General features: G+C 38.3%; 1 protein-coding gene and 1 non-coding gene across 2 annotated transcripts; one reads left to right on the top strand and one right to left on the bottom strand.

The window, feature by feature from the left end:
- Positions 1-17,861: 17,861 nt before the first annotated feature.
- Positions 17,862-17,968, bottom strand: LOC121266635. The gene has a single exon (XR_005940857.1). It is a non-coding gene; the product is annotated as a small nucleolar RNA R71 (small nucleolar RNA).
- Positions 17,969-18,088: 120 nt separating this feature from the next.
- LOC121265839 lies at positions 18,089-21,598 on the top strand. Its single transcript, XM_041169507.1, has 6 exons — positions 18,089-18,233; positions 18,354-19,450; positions 20,127-20,182; positions 20,680-20,834; positions 21,214-21,323; positions 21,527-21,598. The coding sequence occupies exons 1-6, from the start codon at positions 18,089-18,091 to the stop codon at positions 21,596-21,598; spliced, it is 1,635 nt and encodes a 544-aa protein (XP_041025441.1).
- The last annotated feature ends 1,439 nt before the right edge of the window (positions 21,599-23,037 follow it).

Raw genomic sequence — 23,037 nt, 5'->3', positions numbered from 1 at the left:
AACAAAGGGACCGATCACAAAAGGCCTTAATTCATGAGACAGGGAACTTCACTAGTACTAAAGTCCCTTCGCTAGTGAGACTTAAGAAAATACACCAAGTCCTCAGGGGCTCAGGTTCTAGTAGTCCCAAACTAGCACTAACTTCCTTGGCTTCTATTGAGGAATCTTTTGCCTGACCCAGGTATCTAGTTACAAAATCCAAATGGCCCTTGATCGTTTTCTTGGTCTCAGTTTCATAATTGTCCTTATTGAGTGCTACCAAAAGTTCCCTAAGACGTTGGGCTGTGACTTTCAAAAGCTCGGCAGTAAAGTCATAACGGGCCTCTACGGTGAATTCCTCTTCTATTAGCTCATTACTTTCAAAAGACATGTAATATAATCTTTAAACTTTTTGGAAAAACCTCTTTGACATCATTTTCGTATTGTTCATTTCATAACGTATATTATCACGTGATTCATATCATATCACGTGATCCGTATCATGTGAGCTCATTGCCTTGTTCTTATAACACATGGTGGACACAACACATCTCCCCTAAGCACTGCGTGGTCTTGCTAGTTACTGCACCACCAACAGTTCGTATACCTTGGTGAATACGTCTTATTCATAATCATTATAATAGGATAGTACTTCATCAAGTTATTTGCCTTAGTCATGGAACCAACTAGCGTTAGGCTCTACCTTTTTCCGGAATCATTTCTAAAAAGATCCATTTAAGGCATGCCAATGGTTCTTTATCGACCCAAGGGTTACCACTCCATTCTTAAGCACTCCAGAGTGGATAGAGGAGTTCCACTAGGACATTCCACTATCCTAGCATTTGAGGTCATGATAAAATATTTATACACACTTTTGAAGAAATCATTTACCCAAATGCATGTTATATGAGACTTAAGACGTACTCTTTCTTACATTTGACATGTGACGTATGAGATGTCGTGCATGCAATAATCATGTCTAACACATTCAAATCATGATATGGTAACATATGAGCATGGCATAGTTTAACATCAAATTATGGCATGATAACATAGACCACATGAAATATCAAAACAACTTCATGAACATAGAAGAACATGACTTGGCCGAAACATCAAAGGCCTATTAACATGGAGAAACTTCACTTTAACATGTTCCAAACTTGAAGCATAATAGATAAAAATCATGGTAAAGGTGAATCAAAGCATAAAATCATGACAACATCACATGAATCCAAAACACTTAACCTTGCAATAACCGAATCTTCATGACACATGAAATATCAACATAACTTCGAGCAAAATCGAAACATGTTCATGTGAATCATTGCATTTTCAACATGGATCTGAAAAATATGACCTTTTTCATGATCTTATACAAAATCACAATAGAGTATTCAACCAAGTAAAGCATAGAATAACAATCAAAAGAAAAGATTTATGCGAATATATATACATGTTAACCAAACTATGTTGAGTGGTTACTTACAAAAATCCTTCAAAAAAGCACTAGCAAGCTGTAAACGGAAGTACAACTTGTTAGAACAAGGGTTTTGAACCCTATTATGTGTCCATGAGTGTGTGATGTATTTAGGGTTCATCACATGTTGGAAATACCTCGACCTTCGACCCTAAGGTTTTTTAATATGAAAACCTTTCAAGTTCATGTTACCATGGCTAGGTCATGAACATGTGAGTAGTGTGTGTGTGTGTGTGTGGCCGATTGTCTAGAGGATGTAAGTCCTTAAAGTTTTGCCTTCTCCCCCATTGGAAAACCCTAGGTTTTTCCAATATGAAATAACCTTTGAAATCATATGTGTCCTTCAAAAATCTCAAGCTCTTTGGAGATTCTATCATCTCCTTGAGTGAGGTGTGAGTAGTGTGAAGAAAAGATAGGAAAACAAGGTCCTCACCTTGGACTCCTTGCTTGGTGTCGTGGCTCTTCCTTGTATGTAGAGAAGAATGGTTTTCGTGTTTGTTTGGAAAGAAAGTGAAGAAATCTCCAAGTGGTCATCTAAGAGAGTGTGGAGCGGATGAGAGCATGTGAAATTCAAAAATGGAAAAAGAGAAATAGCCCTTGGGCGTGTGGCCCCTCTCCCTTTATATAGAACTCTCCACAAAATCCCATTGGTTGCTAGTGATCCATTGCATGAAGGAAAAGTGGCGTGTGACTTCTCCCCTTGGCCAAATGTCCCTTCATCTGCTTTATCATTGGATTGCTTTGGGAAGGCTAAAAGGCACATGGATGTGGCATGTAAAACCCTCCCTTAGCCAAACCTCTTGGTCTTCCAAACCCATTCTTCTCTTGTCTAGGTGCAATGTATCTTAGGAAAAAAGAGTAAAATGAACACAAGGTCTCTCCATTTTCCAAAAAGTGATGCTTGCATGTGTGTGACATGGCATAGGCGTGTGTATGCCTCTTGCCGTCCACTTCCTCTCAATTCCCCATGAAGATCTATCATCTTCTTGTGCTCCTTCCCTAGGTGGCTTTTTCAAATACCTAAGGCTCTCTTTTGTAACCCTAATGAGACAAGTTGCTTTTGAGTGTGTGTCCTTAAGTGTAGTGGCCGAAAGTCTAGGGTTAGGATAGTCATTTTACACTCAAGTCCTTTCCTCTTCCTTCTAGAAATGCTCCTCTACTAGTGCATGGTTGACAAGTGGCCAAATGTCAAAAAAGTCACTTGAGTGGGCATGTGGGTGAGGGAATCCGAAAATCCCTTTTGTCCCTTGGGCTTCCCTATGCAAATCTCTTGAAAAGATCCGTTTTGTGTCTTCCCTAGGTGCCACTTCCCATGAAAATCCTCTTGAAACTCAAACAATTGCCAAATGGCATGGGGTGTGCATGTGGGTGAGTTGGTTGAGTGGCCTTTGGCCTTCTCTAGGTCATCCCATCATTTCCTTCTTCTAGAAGCCTTCTTGTATGAAAGACAAGTGGCAACCCAAAGGGTTTGTCACTAGGGTTGGCATGCATGCCTCGCTTGGCTTCCCAAACACTCTTCTCTCTCCCCCTTAGCCCACTTACACGTCCAGATTTATGGGCCTTACATGCATGAAAAATGGCACAAGCCTCATGGCTTAGGCATGTCCCTATGACTCTTCTAGGGTTTTTGGGCTCAAGCCCACTTAGTTGGTAGAATTCTAGGGGTTTGAGTGCTGAACACCAAAGGCTAGTAGGAGAATTGCAACCATTGCCAATTTCAGAATGGAAATGGGAGGATGTATCAATGGATTTCGTGATAGGTCTACCAAGGACATCATCAGGGAAGAATTCTATATGGGTCATAGTTGACAGACTAACAAAAAGTGCGCATTTTCTACCCATAGCTAATACGGACTGTATGGATAAGCTCTCTCTGATTTATGTTAAAGAGATTGTACAATTGCATGGAGTACCAAAATCCATAGTGTTGGACCGAGATACACGTTTTACTTTGAGCTTTTGGCAGAGTTTGCAAAAGATGTTAATCATGCATTTGAGGTTTTGCAGTGCATATCATCCACAAACTGATGGATAGACTGAGCGTACTATCCAAATTTTGGAGGACATGCTATGAGCATGCGTGTTGGATCTAAGTGGTGATTGGGAAAGTCACCTATAGTTAGTGGAATTTGCCTACAATAATAGTTTCCAAGCCACGATATAGATGGCACCTTACGAGGCATTGTATGAGAGGAAGTGTAGATCCCCGTTGTATTGAGACAAGGTTGGAGAAAAGAAGATGCTAGGACCCAAATACTTACAATAGGTCCGTAAACAAGTAGCCTTGATCCAAGAAAGGATGAAAGCGGCCCAGAATCGACAAAAAAGTTATGCCGAGAACCAACGAAGGAGTCTGGAGTTTGCAGTAAGAGATTGGGTATACATCAAGGTATCGTCCATGAAAGAAGTCATGCGATTTGGTAAAAAGGGAAAATTGAGTCCCCGATATGTAGGACCCTATGAGGTAGTGGAAAGAGTTAGTTTTGTAGCCTATCGGTTAGACTTACCAAATGAGATGCAGGGAATACATGATGTATTTCATGTGTCTACTTTGAAGAAGAGCTTCGGAGAAAGACAACCAGTGGTAATGGAATCTGGCAGTATTCGGCTTTAGCCAAATTTTTCATAGGAAGAATAGCCAGTGCAGATCGTTGATCGTAAGGAGCAAGAGCTAAGGAATCGGAAGATACCTTTAGCGAAAGTACTCTAGAATAACCTAGATTTTCAAGAAGTAACTTTGGAATGGGAGGATTCAATGAGGAATATATACCCTCACTTGTTTGTATCCTAGATCGAAAACATTTGATGAAATACATGTGTTTGTTTGAATATATGTCTGATTCGTTTGTATGAGTTCTTGTCTATTCATTGTTGTTAGTCTAAGTGTAATGACATTGTATGCACCTACCATACCCTCGGAACAGCGAATGGCCCGACCTAGGAAGACCCCATGTATGTTTGTTGCGTCAATAGCCTAAATTAGAGAAAGATGGGAACGTAGTCGCAGAAATCGATGCGAGAGAAGAGACCGAATGAAGGCTGCACACTGGCAGCAACTGGAGAAGTTTGAGCACCAATGCACCCACATAATAGATTCGGATTCACAGGGGAATATTTTCTTGCAGAGAGTATTACTGCATGAAGAAAGACAACCCCCATGAGACCTGTTAGTATGGAAGGACGCTGAAAGGGTGCGTCTACATGGACTAAATTAGGAAGTTGACATACCCCGTGGTATATCAAATAGGGTAAAGGTGTCTGATGTCTCAAATGGGGTATACCAACTAGCACGGGCTTTCACAGTGCAACTTGTTCCTCATGGAAGGGCAACCCATTGAGGACACTGAGCTGGTGATACAACATAAGCTGAATGAGATGGGAGTAAACATGTACTACGACTATGATTTCGATGTGATATTTTTTTTTTCAAGATTCGATATCGGAAGAAGCAGACAAAGTACCATTCTCACCATCATCATTTGGAGAATCTACGGCCGCAAGTAAGAGAGGTAATGACCCCGATATTACCTATTACGAATACTTTGGTTAACATTTTACTGTGCCAATTTTGATGACGAAATCTTTTATAAGGGGGGAGGATGTGATAACCCGGACTTCGCTAGACTTTCATCTGTATTTACATTGCCTAAGTTTTTATTTTTATTAAGGACCATGATTTAGGCATAAGATGATTAAGACATTGGGCCTCAGGATTAGGTAACCCAAGCCCAAGAGAAAAGCGATCTAAGCTCTTGGATTTCAGCCAAATAGGTGGGCTTAAGCCCGAAAAGCCCTAAAGGACCATAGGTCATGCCCCACACCATGTGGCTTGTGCCACTTGTTGCACATGTGTAGTCCATGAATCTGGACGTGATAGTGGGCTAAAAGGGAGAGAAGCTTAGGGTTTGGGAACCCAAAGGGCTTGCACACCCATCCTAGTGACAAGCCATTGGACTTGCCACATGTTACTCATGCATGAATGCTTCTAGAAGGGAATCATGAGATTCACCTAGGAGAGACCAAGAGCCACTCAACCAACACACCCCACACTCACCAAGAACTCCATCACTCCCCACTTGTCAATTTTGGATAGTTCGAAGAGATCTGGCAGAGGGAAGTGGCGCATGGGAAGACTAAAGGACTAATTTTTCCTAAGGATTTCATGGGGAACATCAAGAGGCTTTCGAATCCCTAAGCCACACATCCACTCTAAGGAGTTTACAAACTTAGTGCCAATTGTCATTCATGCATTGGAGAAGGAAAGGTTCTAGAAGAAGTTTCACACGGAATTTACCATTGTAACCTTAGGGTTTCGGCCACCTCATCCAATCTTTTGCCACATGTCATATTTAGAATTTCTAAGAGGCATAGGGACACTACAAGTCAGAGGCATGAGACTCTAAGGGATTTCTAGGGTTTCGGACATAGTGTTGCAAGCCCCACATGAAAAGCCAACCACCTTTGATTGACACATGTTATGCATGAAGGGTGAAGCATGAGAGTTCCAATAAGATACGTATGGGGAAGCCACACACCACATACCCACCTAGGGAAGAGAAGAGTTTTCTTGCAGAGGTGAAAGGGTTTTCGACAAACCACATCCACACACACACACCACTTGCCAAGTAGCAAGCATGCACATGTTCATTCTCCCAAGGATGATTGAGGGTTTGAGTTTTGACCTTTTTTCCATTGGATGCATTGAACCTAGACACATAGAGGAGGGCATAGAAGGAAATAGTATTTTCAGATTTGGGAAGCTACACGCCACTTGTCCAAAGGACCTTTGGTTTTCTAGCACAATCCCCTTATGAGGAAGGTGGAGAGATACTCGTCCAAGTGGCGTCCATGCAGCAAGATTTTTTGCTTTCCAAAGAGGGAGGAGATGCCTATAAGTAGGAGGGAGCCGAAAATGGGTAGTCCTTTGGTCATTTTCTGAATTTCTCCTTTGTATCACACAACTACACTATTCTCTTTCTACCTCACTATTTTCTCTCCACCCAAACACCACACTCGCACCTACCTTCTTCCTCCAACCACCATTTCAAGCATACCAAGGAGTACCAACGCCACCTATGGAGGAGGAGCATACATGTAAGAATCATTCGCTTGTTTCTTTCACTCACACACACGGCCAAGGAAAAGAGAGTTTCGAACTCCGAGGATTTTACACACCCACGAACATCCACACACACACATGGCTATTTTGACTAAGAAGGTGATCCATTCCTTCTTTTGTACTTGAACACTCGGATAGGGCTAGGGTTTTCTTCTCAAGGGAAGAACCCATCCACCCTTAGCACTATGCATGTGAACACAATTTTTGGAAAGGAAGGAGAGCCACGACCACTACACTTAGATAAGCTAGGGTTTATTTCTTCATGAAGTTTCAGATTTGAGAGTGAAGTCTGAATGATAAGGAGCCCTTCTTGCCGTGGGAATGAGTTTCATAAGCTATGCACACGACACACACTCACTCAAGAAATTAGGGTTTCGAATAACCATGTCTAATGAATCTCGATATGCATTTTTAGCTTGCTATTTGTAATCATTAGATTTTTGTAAGTAAGCCCTCAATCTATTTTTGGTTAACGTATGTATATACTTGTGTGAATCTATCATCTTATTTGATAGTGTGTATCGTTGTCATTTAGTAGATCTTTGTGAAGATTTGTTAAACACTGGATAAGTTCGGTGGGTATTTAGTTGAAGGCTACCTCTAGATTAGATTATAGGGATATTGTTGTGCTTACTATGTTGTAGGTTCTGGTTAGGCCTCCTCATCAGAAGAAATTCCTTGCAGTTACTTGGCAAAAATCGAGCTCGGGTTGGATTAAGTTGAATGTTGATGGTAGCAGTTTAAGGAATCCAAGAGACTCGGGTGCAGGTGGAGTAATGCGGAATGAGAAGGGAATTTTGCAATTTGCAATTTGCTTATGTTGCTAGTACTGGTATGGGATCTAACAATGAAGCTAAATTGATGGCTTAATTGCTTGGCCTTCGTAAGTGTAAGGAGCTGAGATTTAGTAATGTGGTAGTTAAGATGGACTCCTTATTGGTTATCACCTAGTTGAGGGGGGTAGGTGTAGCTTATGGTATTTGGAGGACTTTTGGGAGGAAATATAGAGTCTGATTTTGGTACCAAATATTCAGATTCAACATGTATTTAGGGAAGCCAACATTATAGCAGATTGCCTTGCTCGTATGGGTGGTAGCGGTTGCAATAAAACTTGGTTCTCACTAGAAGACCTTCTAGTGAAGCTTAAAGGAATTTTACGAATAGACAGATCTAGTTTGCCATACTTAAGACAAGTTTAAAGATCTGGTTTCATCAAATCCTTAAGGGTATTTTTTTCTTATTTTGTAGGGGGTGTTTAGTCCCATGGTACACGTTTTTTTGGGTTTTATTGGTATATAATGTTTCTAATTTTTTAGAATAAGTCAGTTGGAGTGAATTGTATAAGGTATTCCTCCGCGAAAAGTGAGGGTTTTTAATAATAATGGAGGATCTTCTCTTTTTTTAAAAAGAAAAAAATCTTTGTCATTTACTGACTTTGTGAAACAAGTATCTTGTTGTAAATGTACAAGAACATGTCATGATTATATGCTTCGGTTTGCATGATGTTACGCCATGATTTGAAGAGATTAGGGTTTCGGCTTATGGGATGATTTGCTATGCTTTCATGTTTCAGATTTTGTGATGATCTTTGTCATGATTATAGTCCATTGTAGTTCGATTTTTATGCTAATAAACCCTATAAGTTTCGGCCATAGTATGTTTGTGTATGTTTGGATTAAGTGTTTTGATGTCAAACTATGCCATGCTCATATATTACCATGTCATGATTCGAATGTGTTACACTTGATTATTGCATGCACGGCATCTCATACGTCACATGTCAAGCGTAAGAAGGAGTACGTCTTAAGTCTCATGTCACATGCATTTGGGTAAATGATTTCTTCAAAAGTTTCTATAAATTTTTCATCATGACCCCAAATACTAGGACGGGGGAATGTCCTGGTGGAACTCTTCTGTCCACTCTGGAGTGCTTAAGAATGGAGTGGTAATCCTTGGTTCGACAAAGAACCGTCGGCATACCTCGGATGGATCTTTTTGAAAAGGATGCCGGAGTGGGGTAGCACCTAACGCTAGTGGGTGCCATGACTAAAGGCAAATAACTCGACGAAGTACTATCATGTTATAATAATTATGAATAAGACGTATTCACCATGATGTATAGATCGTTGGTGGTGCGATAATTAGCAAGAATATGCGGTACAAAGGGGAGCCGTATTTTATCCACCATGTGTTATAAGAACAAGGCAACGAGCTCACATGATATGAGCTTACACAATATGAATCACATGATACGAACTCACATGATATGAATCACATGATATGATATGATATAATACAAAACAGATGATTAAAGATCAACACAAAAATGATGTTAAAGATGTTTTTCCAAAAAGTCTAAATATCTCTGTTACATGTCTTTCAAAAAAGGTCAAGTGCATAAGTCAAGTTTTTGGTCATGTTATATGTCAAGTACATGTTCATGCATGCATTCCACGATTGGCCATTTGTATGCTTATGTTAACTGCTGTATGTTATATGTTTACTTGCTGAGATTTCTCGAAATCTAATTATGGTAGTTTCCACTACCATTCCCCACCTGAAATGGTAGAAGCTATGACAGGTCTAGAAGATCACCCCTATGGTGAAATGCAAGAGGACATTATCCCCAACCACCGAGGAGGTACCAAAGAACAATGAGAGCTCGATGGAGCCCTCCTTGTTGGATAGGGTAGAGAATGCTGACCAGCACATTTTCAAGGCACTACAGCTCATTGACGAGCTAAAGAGACTAAGGAATCGGGACAATAATCGATTTTTGGAGAAAATAAATAAGCCTGACTAGTGTAAAAAAAAAAAGAGGGACCATTTTCTTGTGCTAGGAAACATGTTTTGGATTTCTGATGATTTAAGACCTTTTTGTGATTCGTCTCCCTTTTGTTTCGGGAAAAAGTTTTCGGTACCATGTTTTGGGAGACAATGAACATATCTTTTATCTGGTACTTTTCAAAAGTATGTTATATTAAAGGCAATGTGTAATAGCTCACTAGAAATTCACTGGTGGAATTTCTATTGACTTTAGGAACCTCGTGAAAATCCCATAAGTTTTTACAAATCGACCAATCGTACAGGTTTTAGTTTGTCAACATAGTCAGTGTTATCACTCACTATGGTGCTAGAAATATGAGTTTAATTATTTGAGGTAGTTAGAAGTGTCAGAATGTATTTTGGTCTACGCCATTAGACTTAGTTGATTATTTAGGATTTTATAGCCGAATAGCCTATTCTCATAATTCCAGACAAAAAACCTATTCGAAATTGTGAAATTATTTTTAGGGGCACTTCAGGTTGAATTTCGGTAAACGATTTTCACTATAGGTTAATATGAATATTTAAGATTTCTCAGTACTAAGTTTATTATGCATTTCTTCAGAGTAAATAGTAACCTCGATAAGCGCACCCAGTACAGTGTTTTCAAATTCAAAATGTAGATGTCCAAATTAGGTTAGAGAAGTTTTATTTGGACACTTGGCAAGATCTTAGCCACACATAGTGAATAGTATTAGACACTTGGCACCATGAGGAACCATTAGATAGATTTTTCAAGGAAATCAAGGTGTGAGATCATGTCACCTAAGCAAAACTTTGTTTCATCTGATCAACCAAATTGTGCTAGACCAAAGAGGGTTTCAATCCTAGCAAAACCCTAAATGGTTGGAATCCAATTGAAATCCCAAAAGCTTGGTTGAAACTGAAACCCTAAACGGTTTCCCAAACCCTAAAGTTGGTCTCCAAACCCTTTTTAATCTGATTTCTAGTATTGTGTTTAATCACTTGATTAAATCACTTCCACATGCTATTAATTAATCAAACCCTTGTTATGACATCATTATCCAACCTTTTAAACCTTGGAAATTTGATTGGGCCAAGAAAAATTAGATTTGGGCTTGATAGTATCTCAAACTCTAACCAAACCCCTTTTAAACCCCAAATTGAAGCCCACTTGGTTGAGGCGCACCAAGGCCCACAAATTTGGCCACCATGGCAAAGTTTCTTGAAGAAGTTTCTTCCCTCACATGGCAGACCATTCACTATCATTGGCTACACCCAATAGTGCCTTGATGTGAAGGAGAAATCCACCCCATCAACCTCCATATGTCACAAATGCTGCAGGCAGTCCTTGCTCCTCTCTATTCTCCACTTTATGTCACATAGCCACCTCCAATCAAGGGTCATTCAAGCCCATAAGCTCCCCCTCCAGAATTCTAAAGTCGTGCAAGACACATTTCACTGCCTTTCATCACTTCTTCACCCCGTTCCTAGAGAGAAACTCAGAAGAGCTCTCTCGGACAGATTCCTGGATCTTTTTACATGGATATTTTAGACCCTTTGTAAGTATTTTCACACATTTCCTCCTTCACAAAAGTTGTTTTTCTTTGAGTCTAGTTTCTGTAGATATCTTATAAGTTTCATTCCATTCTCATTTGGTTAGTCAAAAGTATTTCTAACCATGAAAAGGTCATTCTGGGCCTGTAACTGGAGAGTACGTTATGTTTTGAAATTTTTGACCAAGATAATGGACATATTTTGGTCTGAAAATTTCATGGAGTGTTTTTAGCATGTTTTTATGAATGTTCATTGAGTTTTTTTGCATGAATAAAGCTTTTGATGATAGATTTCCTTAGATTTAGAAACTTGAAAACTAGAAGTGAAAAAACAGTTTTGCTTTTGTGAAAGTTGGAATATTTCGTGGTCTAATCTTATTCCAAAGGCTTTGATATTTTATGTGATGATCCTAAGCCTCTTATATACATGTTATAATATTATTTTGAAGATATTTAGTATTAGTTTTAAAGATATGATTTTTCTATGCAAGAGGATTTCGGTTAGGCTTAAGATTTGATGTTTTTGGGTTAGATCCATGTTTTATAGAGTTTTAGCCATGTGATTTTAAGTTTGATAGTTGGATCTTCTTTAGGACACATTTTTAAACCATGTGATGTTTTAGTGTTAAGATCACATATTTTTAAGCCATGGAGCAAGAGATTGATCAAAGTTAGTTGAGAGAAAAGTTTCTGTTTTGGACTAGGTGTAAAACCAAAAACTCCAAGTGTTGTTTTATGATTTTTGGTGACTTTTGTTTGATGATTTAAAGCATGGTTAATCTTAGGATGATGTTATGAATATGGTAGAAGTAATATTTGATTTTTTGGAATTCTTGGAGATATTTTTATTATGGTCAAAACTTGTGATTTAAGGGTTTATTTTTTGTTAAAAAGTTTGGGTCTTCTTACAAAAAGTTTGGTGTTAATGATTCGCATTTCTTAATGGATATTTTAAGTGTGCTTTTAAACTTAGGATAGGAAGATCTTTGTTACAAAATTTTGGTTTAATCATAGGTTTTGAAGATGGAAGAAATTGCAACCAAAATCAAGAGAAATGGCCTATGAATGTTTCGGCCATTGTGAGTTTTTCATAGTTGTGAATGGTTTTAAATTTTTCTGAGTTAATATTTGAGTCTAGGATAAAATTTACATAAGGAATGTAAATTTTGGAGTTAGGATGTGAAATCCTTAAGTTAGAGGTAAAATAGTCAGTTTCCCATATGTAGAGGGTAAAATGATAATTTTACTCTAACTTGTCTGTTTTCACATTTCTAATTGTTTGTAATTAAAGTTCTAACTTTTAGAATACTCTCTTACAGTTCCTCGTATTTCGCGCTTTATTCTCGTAGAATGCGACGATTAAGGTAAATTAACTCTTAACTTACTATCAGTTTACTGTGTATGTTTGATGGGTAAGAGAACTACAGTTTATGTTCGTATGTTGTTATATATGTCATGCCATACCATGTCATCACATGTTTATCTATTACACGAATTATTCTGTCACGAAAATCTTATCTATTACACAATATACTTTGTCTCATGTTAATATCTGTTGCAAGTATGTCACATTACATATGCCATCTATTACTTGTATGTCATGTCACATAATATTCACTGTCACATGTTACACCATGTTACAAAATATTGTCTGTTACATGGTATGCCATGTTGCAAAATATTGTCTGTTACATGTATGCCATGTTATGAAATGTTGTATGTTACATTTATCTCTCAAAGTATGTCATGTCTATTGTCTTACGTTCATGTCACGTTACACTACGTCAGGATTTCTGTCTTTTATGTCACGTCACGTTACGAAATGTCATGTATGCCAGTTAAGTTATTCATGTCAATCACGACCCTAAGCGCTAGGATAGGGTAATATTCTAGTGGAACTCCTTTGTTCACGTTGGAGTGTCTAAATAGGTGTGAAATTCCCTGGGTTGACAAAGTACAGTCAACAGGTTGTGAATGGGACTTAACTAGCTGGTCACTGGAGCGCGCTAGACACTAATGCCGATGGAGCCACACTTTATGTTACTTGTGTCCACAGCAAGTGTGGCACAAACAATTCATGGGGCCACAACAACTGTGGAGATACACTACGTGAGACATAGCGATTGTGACACGTAGAATACGTGGGGCCACAGCAACTATGGAGTACATATTAACGCACTTACAATTGGTATTGACACCTGTGTTGTGATGCGGTAATCGGCATGGATACACGGCTCAATGGGACCCATGTAGCACCCGTATGGTCACTTTTATTAATTAAGTCTATTGAATAAGATTTCAAATTCATGTATTTCACGTTCAAGTCATGTTTCACGTTATGTTATGTTCAAGTTCACATTCATGTTATGTATGCTCACGTTCATGCTATGTTTCAAGTTCATATCATGTTTCAAGTTCACATTTATATCAGGTTATGTTCACGTTCATGTTATGTCATGTTCACGTTTACGTTATATTTCAAGTTCACATTTATGTTATGTTATGCTCAGGTTCAGGTTATGTTCAAGTTTATGTTCAAATTATGTATGTTTACGTTCATGCTATATTTCAAGTCCATGTTACGTTTCAAGTTCACGTTCACGTTCATTATTTATCCGATGCGAATATTGTATAATGCTAGATGCATGTTAGGAACATTGCATCTTATATGTCATGAACGAGGGCAGGTAATGTTGTGTTGCCTGTCCCGATGTTTCAGATGTCCGTCCGATCCCAAGCGGAATCTAGGGGCATCACACAATGTTTGGGTTATGGATGACTATTGTATTGCCTTGGCCTCCTATATAAAGATTGGCCTAGGAGGCCAAAACAATCCAATGACTTGAATATAATTTTAAGTCTTTTATAAATTGTGTATATCTATATACAATATATATAAATAAATTTTTTTTTTTAATGTAGGGCGGGGGCGGGTACCCGCTGGGGTCATCCCGCCCCCCGCCCCCGCTATACCCTCTTTATGCGGGGCGGGGTGGAAGCCGGGCGGGGCGGCGGGGGCGGGGCCCCGCTGCCCACCCCTAAAATGAATAAGATAAAAAGTTTTGTCTTGTGAAATTCCCCATACTCGACAGCACCAACAACCCTTAAGCCTTTGCATTAATTGCAGCGCCCTTTCACCACTACCATACGGCAGCCCCTCTCTCCCCATAACCATTTCAACCTACTATAAGGTGCAATGCTCACCAAGTGAGCCAACCACCCAAAGAGGATCTAGGCTAGGCGGCATCATCAGCATCGCCCAAACCCCCCAATGGGGCCACCTTGCAACTCCACTTCACCCTTACTTCTTCCTCACTTCAACTCCTCAAACTCCCTTGAGTGTTCTTGAGAGTTCTCATCCTTTAGTTTTTTGAAGTTCTTATGTGTTCTAAGTGAGTTCTTGAGTTGTGAGCTTTGAGTGGGAAGCTTCAAAGGCTACGGAATCTTTGTAAGTTTTCTCTCTAGATCTTGGTTCATATATTAAGTTTATTTTTTGAGTGTTAGCATTAACTTTGGGTGAATATAGCATGAGATACCATATTTAGCTAGAAGCTGAAATATTGGTGGATAGGTTTAGTGTTTAATTTATTTTTGGTGAAGATATTAGTTTTGGCATGCCTTGATAATTCATGATATGATTCAAGTATGTCTTAGAATAATTTTTGAAGGTTTAGTTTGAGGTTTGAAACATGCCATAATAGGTTTTAATCTCTATCTTGTGTTTATCCTCAAAACATGTATGGTTTGACTTTTAATCATGCTTCATTTGAGGAAATTAACTTATTTATTTTAGGCTTGAAATATGAACCTTTAGAAAACCTTTTGATGGGGATAAGAAGAATGCATGATTTAATTCTAGCATGTCATTGATAGAAAGGTCATATCATGCATCACTTGATGTTTAGTTAGAATCTAAGGATTCTATTAGGCATGCTAAGTGTTGAGATGAACTTGCTCAAGGTTAAGCTTTTATTTCGCCATTGAGGATATCTAGTGATCATCTTTTATTGGAGGAATTTGTCATGCTTGCATTCATGAGAATCGATAGTCAAAATTTCATATAGGCATCAACTAGAGAGCATGCCACGACTTGAGGATGAATAGGTTAAGATCTTGTTGATTTTTAAGGCATAGACGGTCTTAGAACGTGCAAGATATGAGGACTATGGATTCTGGTTAAATTTGGAGGGCAGTTGCATTTGTAGCAGTATTTGGAAGTTAGGGTTATTTTTGTAATTTCCCTTTATCTAGAAAATTTTATTTCTCCTTAAGATGGTATAGATTCTAACTTACTGCAATTTTTATCACAACCATTACCTCACTTCCAACTTCAAAAGTCTGTAAGTTGACCTCTAACTTATACTTAAATTATTATTTATGATTTATTGATAAATGCCGCATTCATTTTATAACTTTCATTTTGAGCATGAAACGTCATATCTTATGTTCCATTTTTTACATTTTGCATACAACTATCATTTCTGAAATGTGCACATTCATGCATATCATGAAAATAATTTTTTTAAAAGTATTGCATGAAGAATTATTTTATCACGACTCCAAAGGCTAGGATGGGGAAGTATCTTGGTGGAACTTGATGTGGGAATTATTTCACACATTTTCTTAGTCCTAATTATTTTGATTTAGAGTGTTTTGTATGTTTCTTAGCTTGTTTGTCTAGAATTGTAGGTGTCTTTTACATTTATTTAATTCTTGAAATTTTTTTATATTTGTTAGGTGTATAATTATTGAATTAGGTTGAAATTGGAATGATGTGAAGAGGCAGAAATAGGGCTAGGCCTAGAGATCAAATCCTAGTTGGTCTGGTCTACTCAAACCAAAATACTGTTTAGTTTTTGGGTTCTAACTGGAGCTACAGACCTCAATTTCAGCTGTTGTTTGGCTTGATGGAAAGCTAAGATGTAAGCCTAAAACTTTTATGAAGAGACCAAAATCCAGTTTTACTGTTTTAAAGTTCCAAACTTAGTAGAAACGGAGAAATTCGAATCTGTCCAGAAGTTTACTGCAGCCCAGACCCTGTTTCGGTTTTCATCCTATATCTGGAGTTTTAGAAGTAAATAAAGCAAGCTCAAGTGCGTTTGAAAGCTGAGAATGAGATAAAACTTTTGTGAAGGACCCAACTCCAAACTGTGTCGTTTTGATGCTCTAAATTCGGCTAGAATTCAGTCAGGGAAGAATTCTGGATTTTCAGCAGCAGATCTGTTTTAAAATTTGAAAGGAGAATTGGTTTTGAGTTAATTGGATTTTCAGCTGCAGATATGGATGGCAGGTTTTTGAATTAGCTGGCACATAAAAAAAAAACATTTTAAAATTAAAAATAAAGAAGACCAAAGGGGAATCAACTTATAGCTAGCTGCGTATTGAGGAGAGTCTAAAACAAAACAGACCGGTAAAGAGAAAGAAAAGAGGATTGAAGAAGGAGCCATTTGTAATTCCGAAAGGAATAACGGAGCTCACAATTTCTACAATTACGGAGTTTTTTTTTCTCTATTTTTTAGTTGATGAATTGTTATTAAGGATGTTGAATTCATTTATGATTGAGAAATAATTTGATTATTTTAGTAGTTATGATTTGCTAATTTTCTAATTCTAGGGCTAGGATGTAGTCATTAAATTTTGGTTATGATTTGAGTATGGTTGTATTGAATACCCTTGGTTAATTGCAATTGGATGATTTCGATTTTTATTCTTGCAATTTACTGGCCATGAATTGCATGCTTAAGATGTTGAATGAAGTAACGAAAGTTGAAGTTCAATTTTAGTTTGTGAATTCATCAAACCTTGGCAGTATAGTTTAGAAATAAATACACACATATTTGTGATCTACATTCAAGAATTCCACAACATAATGAATTTATATTTAATTTCTGTGATCACGACAGTAGACATAGGATTAATATAGGTATAAGTGTTATACCTTGAAAGATGATATGACATAAAAAAGGGAATTCGGTCATTGTAATTTGCCAAAATATTAATGCAAGCAACCATGCTTAAACTCATTGAAGGAATTCAACTGATGAAATCCAAGCCCTAGGAACCTTTCTTATTTGGATTTTTAGGTTAAGAATTTGGAGTCAGTTCCATCAATTTGGGATCTTCTAAATAATATAGGAAATTTTATAAATTGGTACTTGAATCTTCTCCTTATGAAAACGATACTCTTTTTGCCATATTCTATTTGTCACGACCCATGCACTTGTGGTAGAGTCTATGGACCATCAAGTTTTTGGCAACGTTGCCAGGGAGGATTGTTTTCAATATTAATACAAATAAATTCATGTATTAGTTTAGACTATATTGTTCTACTTTGTTATTTATTTAGACTGGCCCCACCCTCTCGAGGCCAAATTCCATCGTTTTCTAGGGTTTTTAGGTTGTTTTGTGTTTTTGTTTGTCAATTTACGTTTTCTATATTTAGTGTATGCCACATAACTGTGAGTTAATTGAGCTTTTTGATCCAGAAATTGAGAGAACCCTACGTGCACTAAGGAGAAAACGAAGATTAGAGCTAGAGCAAGAACAAGCAGTAGCCATGGCAGATAACCAGAATTAGAGGGTGCTGCGTGACTATGCTGTGCCGAATGTCAATCTTGCTCAACTCAGAATTGTGAGACCTACAGTCAATGCTAATTACTTTGAGATTAAGCCTGGTCTCATCCAGATGGTGCAATAGAAGCAATTTGGTGGAGGACCTGTTGAGGATCCACATGCACACCGTGTCAATTTCTTGGAGATTTGTGATACAATTAAGATGAATGGAGTTAGTGATGATGTCATTCGGCTTTGACTTTTTCCATTTTCTATAAAGGATAAAGCCAAGGCCTGGTTGAATTCCAAAGCGCCTAACTCTTTCACCACCTGAAATGCCTTGTCACAAGCTTTTCTGAGTAAGTATTTTCCCCCAAGTAAGACTGCCAAACTTAGAAATGATATTATCAGTTTTGTTCACTTTGATGGTGAATCTTTGTATGATGCCTGTGAGAGGTTTAAAGAATTGCAGAGGAAGTGTCCACATCATGGTCTTCCTGATTGGCTGATTGTACAGACTTTCATTAATGGATTAACACATTCAGCCAGGATTACCATAGACGCAACTGCATGAGGTAATTTAATGAAAGAGGTATGCCTAAGAAAGTTCCAGGTATGTATGATGTAGATGGTATAAACATGTTGAATGCCAAGGTAGATTCTTTGGTAAAAATGTTCAGTAACCTGGGTAATGTGAATTTTTTTTCTAGTCCTGTATTGAGTTGTGATTACTGTGGAGGAGCTCACATGAGTGCTGATTGTATGCTAGTAGAGCAAGCCCAATGTGTGTCTAATTCTAACAGGCTGCAACAACTGAACAACCCTTATTCCAACACATACAACCCAGGCTAGAGGAATTATCCCAACTTTTCATGGAAAGATCAAGGTAACCAAGGTAGTAATTCTAAACCTTTCCATCCTCCTGGTTTTCAACCAAGACCACCCCAACCAAAAAGTAAGCAGCCTTGGGAGATAGCTATTGAGAAGTTAGCCAATGTCAGTTCAGAGAGATTTGAGAGGCTGGAAGCAAAGGTTGACCGGTTGGTGAGTGCCAACAGAAATGTGGAGATGCAATTGGAGCTGTTAGCCAGTTCCATCAATTCTCGTGGACATGAAAATTTTCCTAGTAAGACAGAGGCCAATCCGGAGGAGCATTGCAAGACAATCACCTTGAGAAGTAGTAAGCAACTTGGTCAGGTAATTGGTGAGACTGTAGTTAGTGATGAAGTAGACTATGAAGAGGTGAGTAAGAAGGTCGATGAAGAAGTTGAGGACCTAGCCAAGACACCATCCCCACTACCACCAGTCAAACCTTATGTCCCTCCCATTCCTTTTCCTCAAAGGCTTAAGCAAAATAAAATTAATCAACAGTTTGAGAAATCTTTGAAAGTGTTTAGGCAACTTCAAATTAATATTTCTTTTGTAGATGTCTTAGCACAAATTCCTGCCTATACAAAGTTCCTAAAGGAGATCATGTCCAAAAAGAGGCAATTAGAGGATTTCGAGACCATTGCATTGACAGAGGAATGCAGTGCCATTATCCAAAATATGCTTCCACCAAAGCTAAGAGATCCAGGGAGTTTTTCTATCCCTTGTACTATAGGTGATGTTAATTTTTCTAAAGCCTTGTGTGATTTAGGTGCTAGTGTTTCACTAATGCCTTTATCTCTGTCTAGGAAGCTTGGATTAAAGGAGTTGAAGCCTAGTGCCATCTCTTTGCAGCTAGCTGACCGATCGGTGAAATATCCTTTGGGTGTTCTTGAGAATGTGCTGATCAAGATAAACAAGTTTATCATTCCAGTTGATTTTTTTGTGTTGGAGATGGAAGAAGACACCGAGATCCCTATCATTTTAGGCCGGCCTTTTCTAGCCACAGTTGGAGCTGTCATAGACGTTAAGAATGGTAGGCTGGTTGGTGAAGAAGAGGTAGAGTTTAATTTATTTGAAACTTCTAAACATCCTTCTTTTTCTGATCATGTTTTTTGAGTTGATGTTGTAGATGAGTTGATCAGAGAGGTTTTTAGGGCTAAAAATACTAAAGAACTCTCAAGACTTGTTTAACGAGTGCGACAAGTAAAGATGATAATTTGGAGGTTGCAGAAGTGGCTTGTGCATTAGAGGCTACATGTCCTAAGTTGAAGTAGATAGGTATTCATTTTGAGGATCTAGGCAAAGGTAAGCCACTCCCTCCCCCTTCTAATGTGCAAGCACCAATTCTGAAGTTGAAGTTATTACCCTCAGATCTCATATATGCCTTTTTAGGTGAGAATAATACTTTGCCTATGATTGTGAGTGCTTCTTTGTTTGATGATCAACTTGACAAATTAATGCGTATTTTGAGATTGAGAAAAAAAGCCATAGGATGGACTATATCAAACCTTAGAGGAATTAGCCTTTCATTGTGTACACATAGAGTTTTAATAGAGGATAGTCATAAACTTCTTGTTGAAAATTAGAGACGATTAAATCCTAACATGAAAGAAGTAGTCCAATGCAAGTAGTACCTAAAAAGGGTGGGATGACTGTGGTGCATAATGAAAATAATGAATGAATTCCCACTAGGATAGTAACTGGGTGGAAAGTTTGTATAGATTATAGGAAACTTAATAGTGTTACCCGTAAGGATCATTTTCCTTTACTTTTTCTTGATCAGGTGCTTGAAAGACTTACTGGGTATGCGTATTACTGTTTTCTAGATGGTTATTCTGGGTATAACCATATTCCTATATCCCTTGAAGACCAAGAAAAGACCACATTCACTTGTCCTTATGGTACTTTTGCATTTCATAGGATGCCTTTTTGTTTGTGTAATGCACCTGCTACATTCCAACGTTGCATGATGACTATTTTCTATTTTTGGATCTTCTTTTGATAGTTGTTTAGATAACTTGTCTCAAGTTTTGTAGCATTGTGAGGAAACCAATTTAGTCTTGAATTGTGAGAAATGCCATTTATGGTGCATGAGGGTATTTTCTTAGGCCACAAAATTTCAGCAAGAGGTATTGAGGTGGACAGAGCAAAAATAGAAATTATTGAAAAATTACCATCACCTACCAATGTAAGGGAGTTAGAAGTTTCCTTGGTCACGTAGGATTTTACCGGCGTTTTACTAAGGATTTTTCTAAAATTTCTAAACCTCTTTGTAATATGTTGAATAAGGAAGTTGTGTTTGATTTTGATAATGACAGTTTGAATGCTTTTAACAGGTTGAAGAAAGAGTTGGTGTCAGCACAAATTATGGCAGCCCCAAATTGGAGTTTGTCTTTTGAGCTAATGTGTGATGCTAGTGATTTCGCTTTGGTTGTTTTCTCGGCCAGAGAAAATATAGGAAGTTGCATGTTATATATTACGCTATTCCAAGGTTATTGTATATACAGACCATTCAACAATCAAGTATTTGCTAAAGAAGAAAGATGCCAAATCGTGCTTGATTTGGTGGGTGTTGTTGCTTCAAGAATTTGATCTTAAGATTCAAGATAAGAGAAGCATGGAGAATGTGGTGGCAAATCACTTTTCTAGATTAGAGGGGCAATCAACAGCATATGAGGTGCCCATTAATAAAAAATTTCCAGATGAGTGGTTGTTGGCAGTTTCAGTCATCCCCTGGTATTCTAATTTGGTGAACTATTTGGTGAGTGGCATTGTTCCCCCTAATTTGAGCTATCATCAGAAGAAAAAGTTTTTGTGGGATGTGAAACATTATTTTTGGGAATAATTGCTACTCTATAAACATTGTGCAGATAGGATGATTAGAATATGTGTGCCCCAAGAAGAGATGCAGGATATCCTTAACAATTGCCATTCCTTGGAGTGTGGTGGACATTTCAGTACCTCCAAAACAGTTGCAAAGGTATGGCAGTCTGGTTTTTACTGGCCAACCATGTATCAAGATGCTAGACAGTTTGTGAGCATGTGTGATAGATGTCAAAGGGCTGGCAACATTTCAAAAAAAAAAAAAATGAGATGCTCTTTACCAATATCCTGGAGGTTGAAATGTTTGATTTGTGGGGAATTGATTTCATGGGCTCATTTCCTTCTTCCTTCAACAATCAGTACATCCTGGTAGCAGTGGGTTATGTGTCTAAATGGGTTGAAGCTACTGCAACTCAGACTAATGACTCTTGAGTGGTGATGAGATTTGTGAAAAAAATATTTTTTCAAGATTTGGTGTGCCAAGAGCCATTATTAGTGATGAAGGTTCCCATTTTTGTAACCGGTCATTTGAGACTTTGTTGAAGAAATATAGGGTTACTCATAAGGTGGCACTTGCCTATTATTCTCAAACAAATGGACAAGTGGAACTTGCAAATAGGGAATTAAAGAAAATTTTGGAGAAAACTATGAGCAAATGAAGGAAGGATTGGGCAAATAAGTTAGATGACGCACTTTGGGCCTATAGGACAGCTTTCAAGACACCTTTGGGTATGCCTCCTTACAGACTTGTCTTTGGAAAGTCTTGTCACTTACCAGTTGAATTGGAACATAACGCCTATTAGGCAATTAAGGAGTTGAACATGGACTTAGAAGCTGCGGGAGAAAAAAAGATTGTTATAGTTGAGTTAGTTGGAGGAGTTTTGGTTGGATGCTTATGAAAATACTCAGATTTACAAGAAAAAGAATAAGCACTAGCATGACAAGCATCTTCAAATTAAAAACTTCGAAATTGGGCACCAAATGTTACTGTGAAATGTTATGCAAAACACACACAACAACGATGGCAAATAAAGTAAAAGCAACAGAATCAAGAACATGACACACAATATACGTGGTTCGGCAAATTGCCTACATCCATAGAGCTGCAGAAATCTTATTAACCAGAGGAGATTACAATCACTCAATCTCAACTCACACTCTCTAGGGCTTTTTGCTCTCTCACACAATATGCACTTACTAGACAATTGTTCTCTCTCAAAATATGCTTGAGGCCGTCTAACACAAGTCTAATATGATATATTTATAGTGAGTGGCGTTGGAAACCTAATTTGGCAAAAACTATGTACTTCACTTGAGCGGAGTGTCAAGCGCGCATTGAGCGAACAACCAAATGAACATTGGCTTAAGTGGAGTGTCGAGCGAACACTAGGATTTTTGTCTAGATTGAGCTAAATGTCAAGCGGGACACGAGCGGGACTCTCGGACTTGAGATTCGCTCGAGCGGTATGTCGAGCGACGATGAGCGAACTTTGGCTCGAGCCAACTTTCAGCAAACACTTTTTCAGTTCCAAAATCAGTCTCCACATATACCCCAACAATCTCCCACTTAGAGACTGGGTCTCCACATGCCAACCATTGTTTCCAGCCAAGCCCTATCATCTCTGCAGCTCACAGCTCCCGTCTTCAAGCTAGAAGACGCACTGAAGTCAAGCCCGACTTCAATCTTCCACATACATCGCCCTTAGTTAGCACATCCACAGGGGAACTCACAACTTCCACTACACTAGGAGTATCTGGTCTCGAACCGATTTTAGCAACCTTAGCCAACTTTCCCAGGCTTTCATGAGGAACGACAAAGCTTACTCCCTTTGGTTTTCTCACATGTTTTGCGCGATCAAGCTTGCTGTTTT

The sequence above is a fragment of the Juglans microcarpa x Juglans regia genome, chromosome 5D (assembly GCF_004785595.1).
Source record: "Juglans microcarpa x Juglans regia isolate MS1-56 chromosome 5D, Jm3101_v1.0, whole genome shotgun sequence".
Lineage (NCBI taxonomy): Eukaryota > Viridiplantae > Streptophyta > Magnoliopsida > Fagales > Juglandaceae > Juglans > Juglans microcarpa x Juglans regia.
Note: the sequence above shows the minus strand (reverse complement) of the source record. Positions and strands in the feature narration are given on the sequence as shown.

What these genes read in the sequence shown, in the direction of transcription:
- LOC121265839 (XM_041169507.1), top strand. Translation starts at nt 18,089, where the DNA reads ATGTATGATGTAGATGGTATAAACATGTTGAATGCCAAGGTAGATTCT. An exon ending in AGCTCACATGAGTGCTGATT is followed by an intron (nt 18,234 to 18,353) that starts GTATGCTAGTAG and finishes TTTCATGGAAAG; the next exon opens with ATCAAGGTAACCAAGGTAGT. An exon ending in ATCCTTCTTTTTCTGATCAT is followed by an intron (nt 19,451 to 20,126) that starts GTTTTTTGAGTT and finishes TTTCTTGATCAG; the next exon opens with GTGCTTGAAAGACTTACTGG.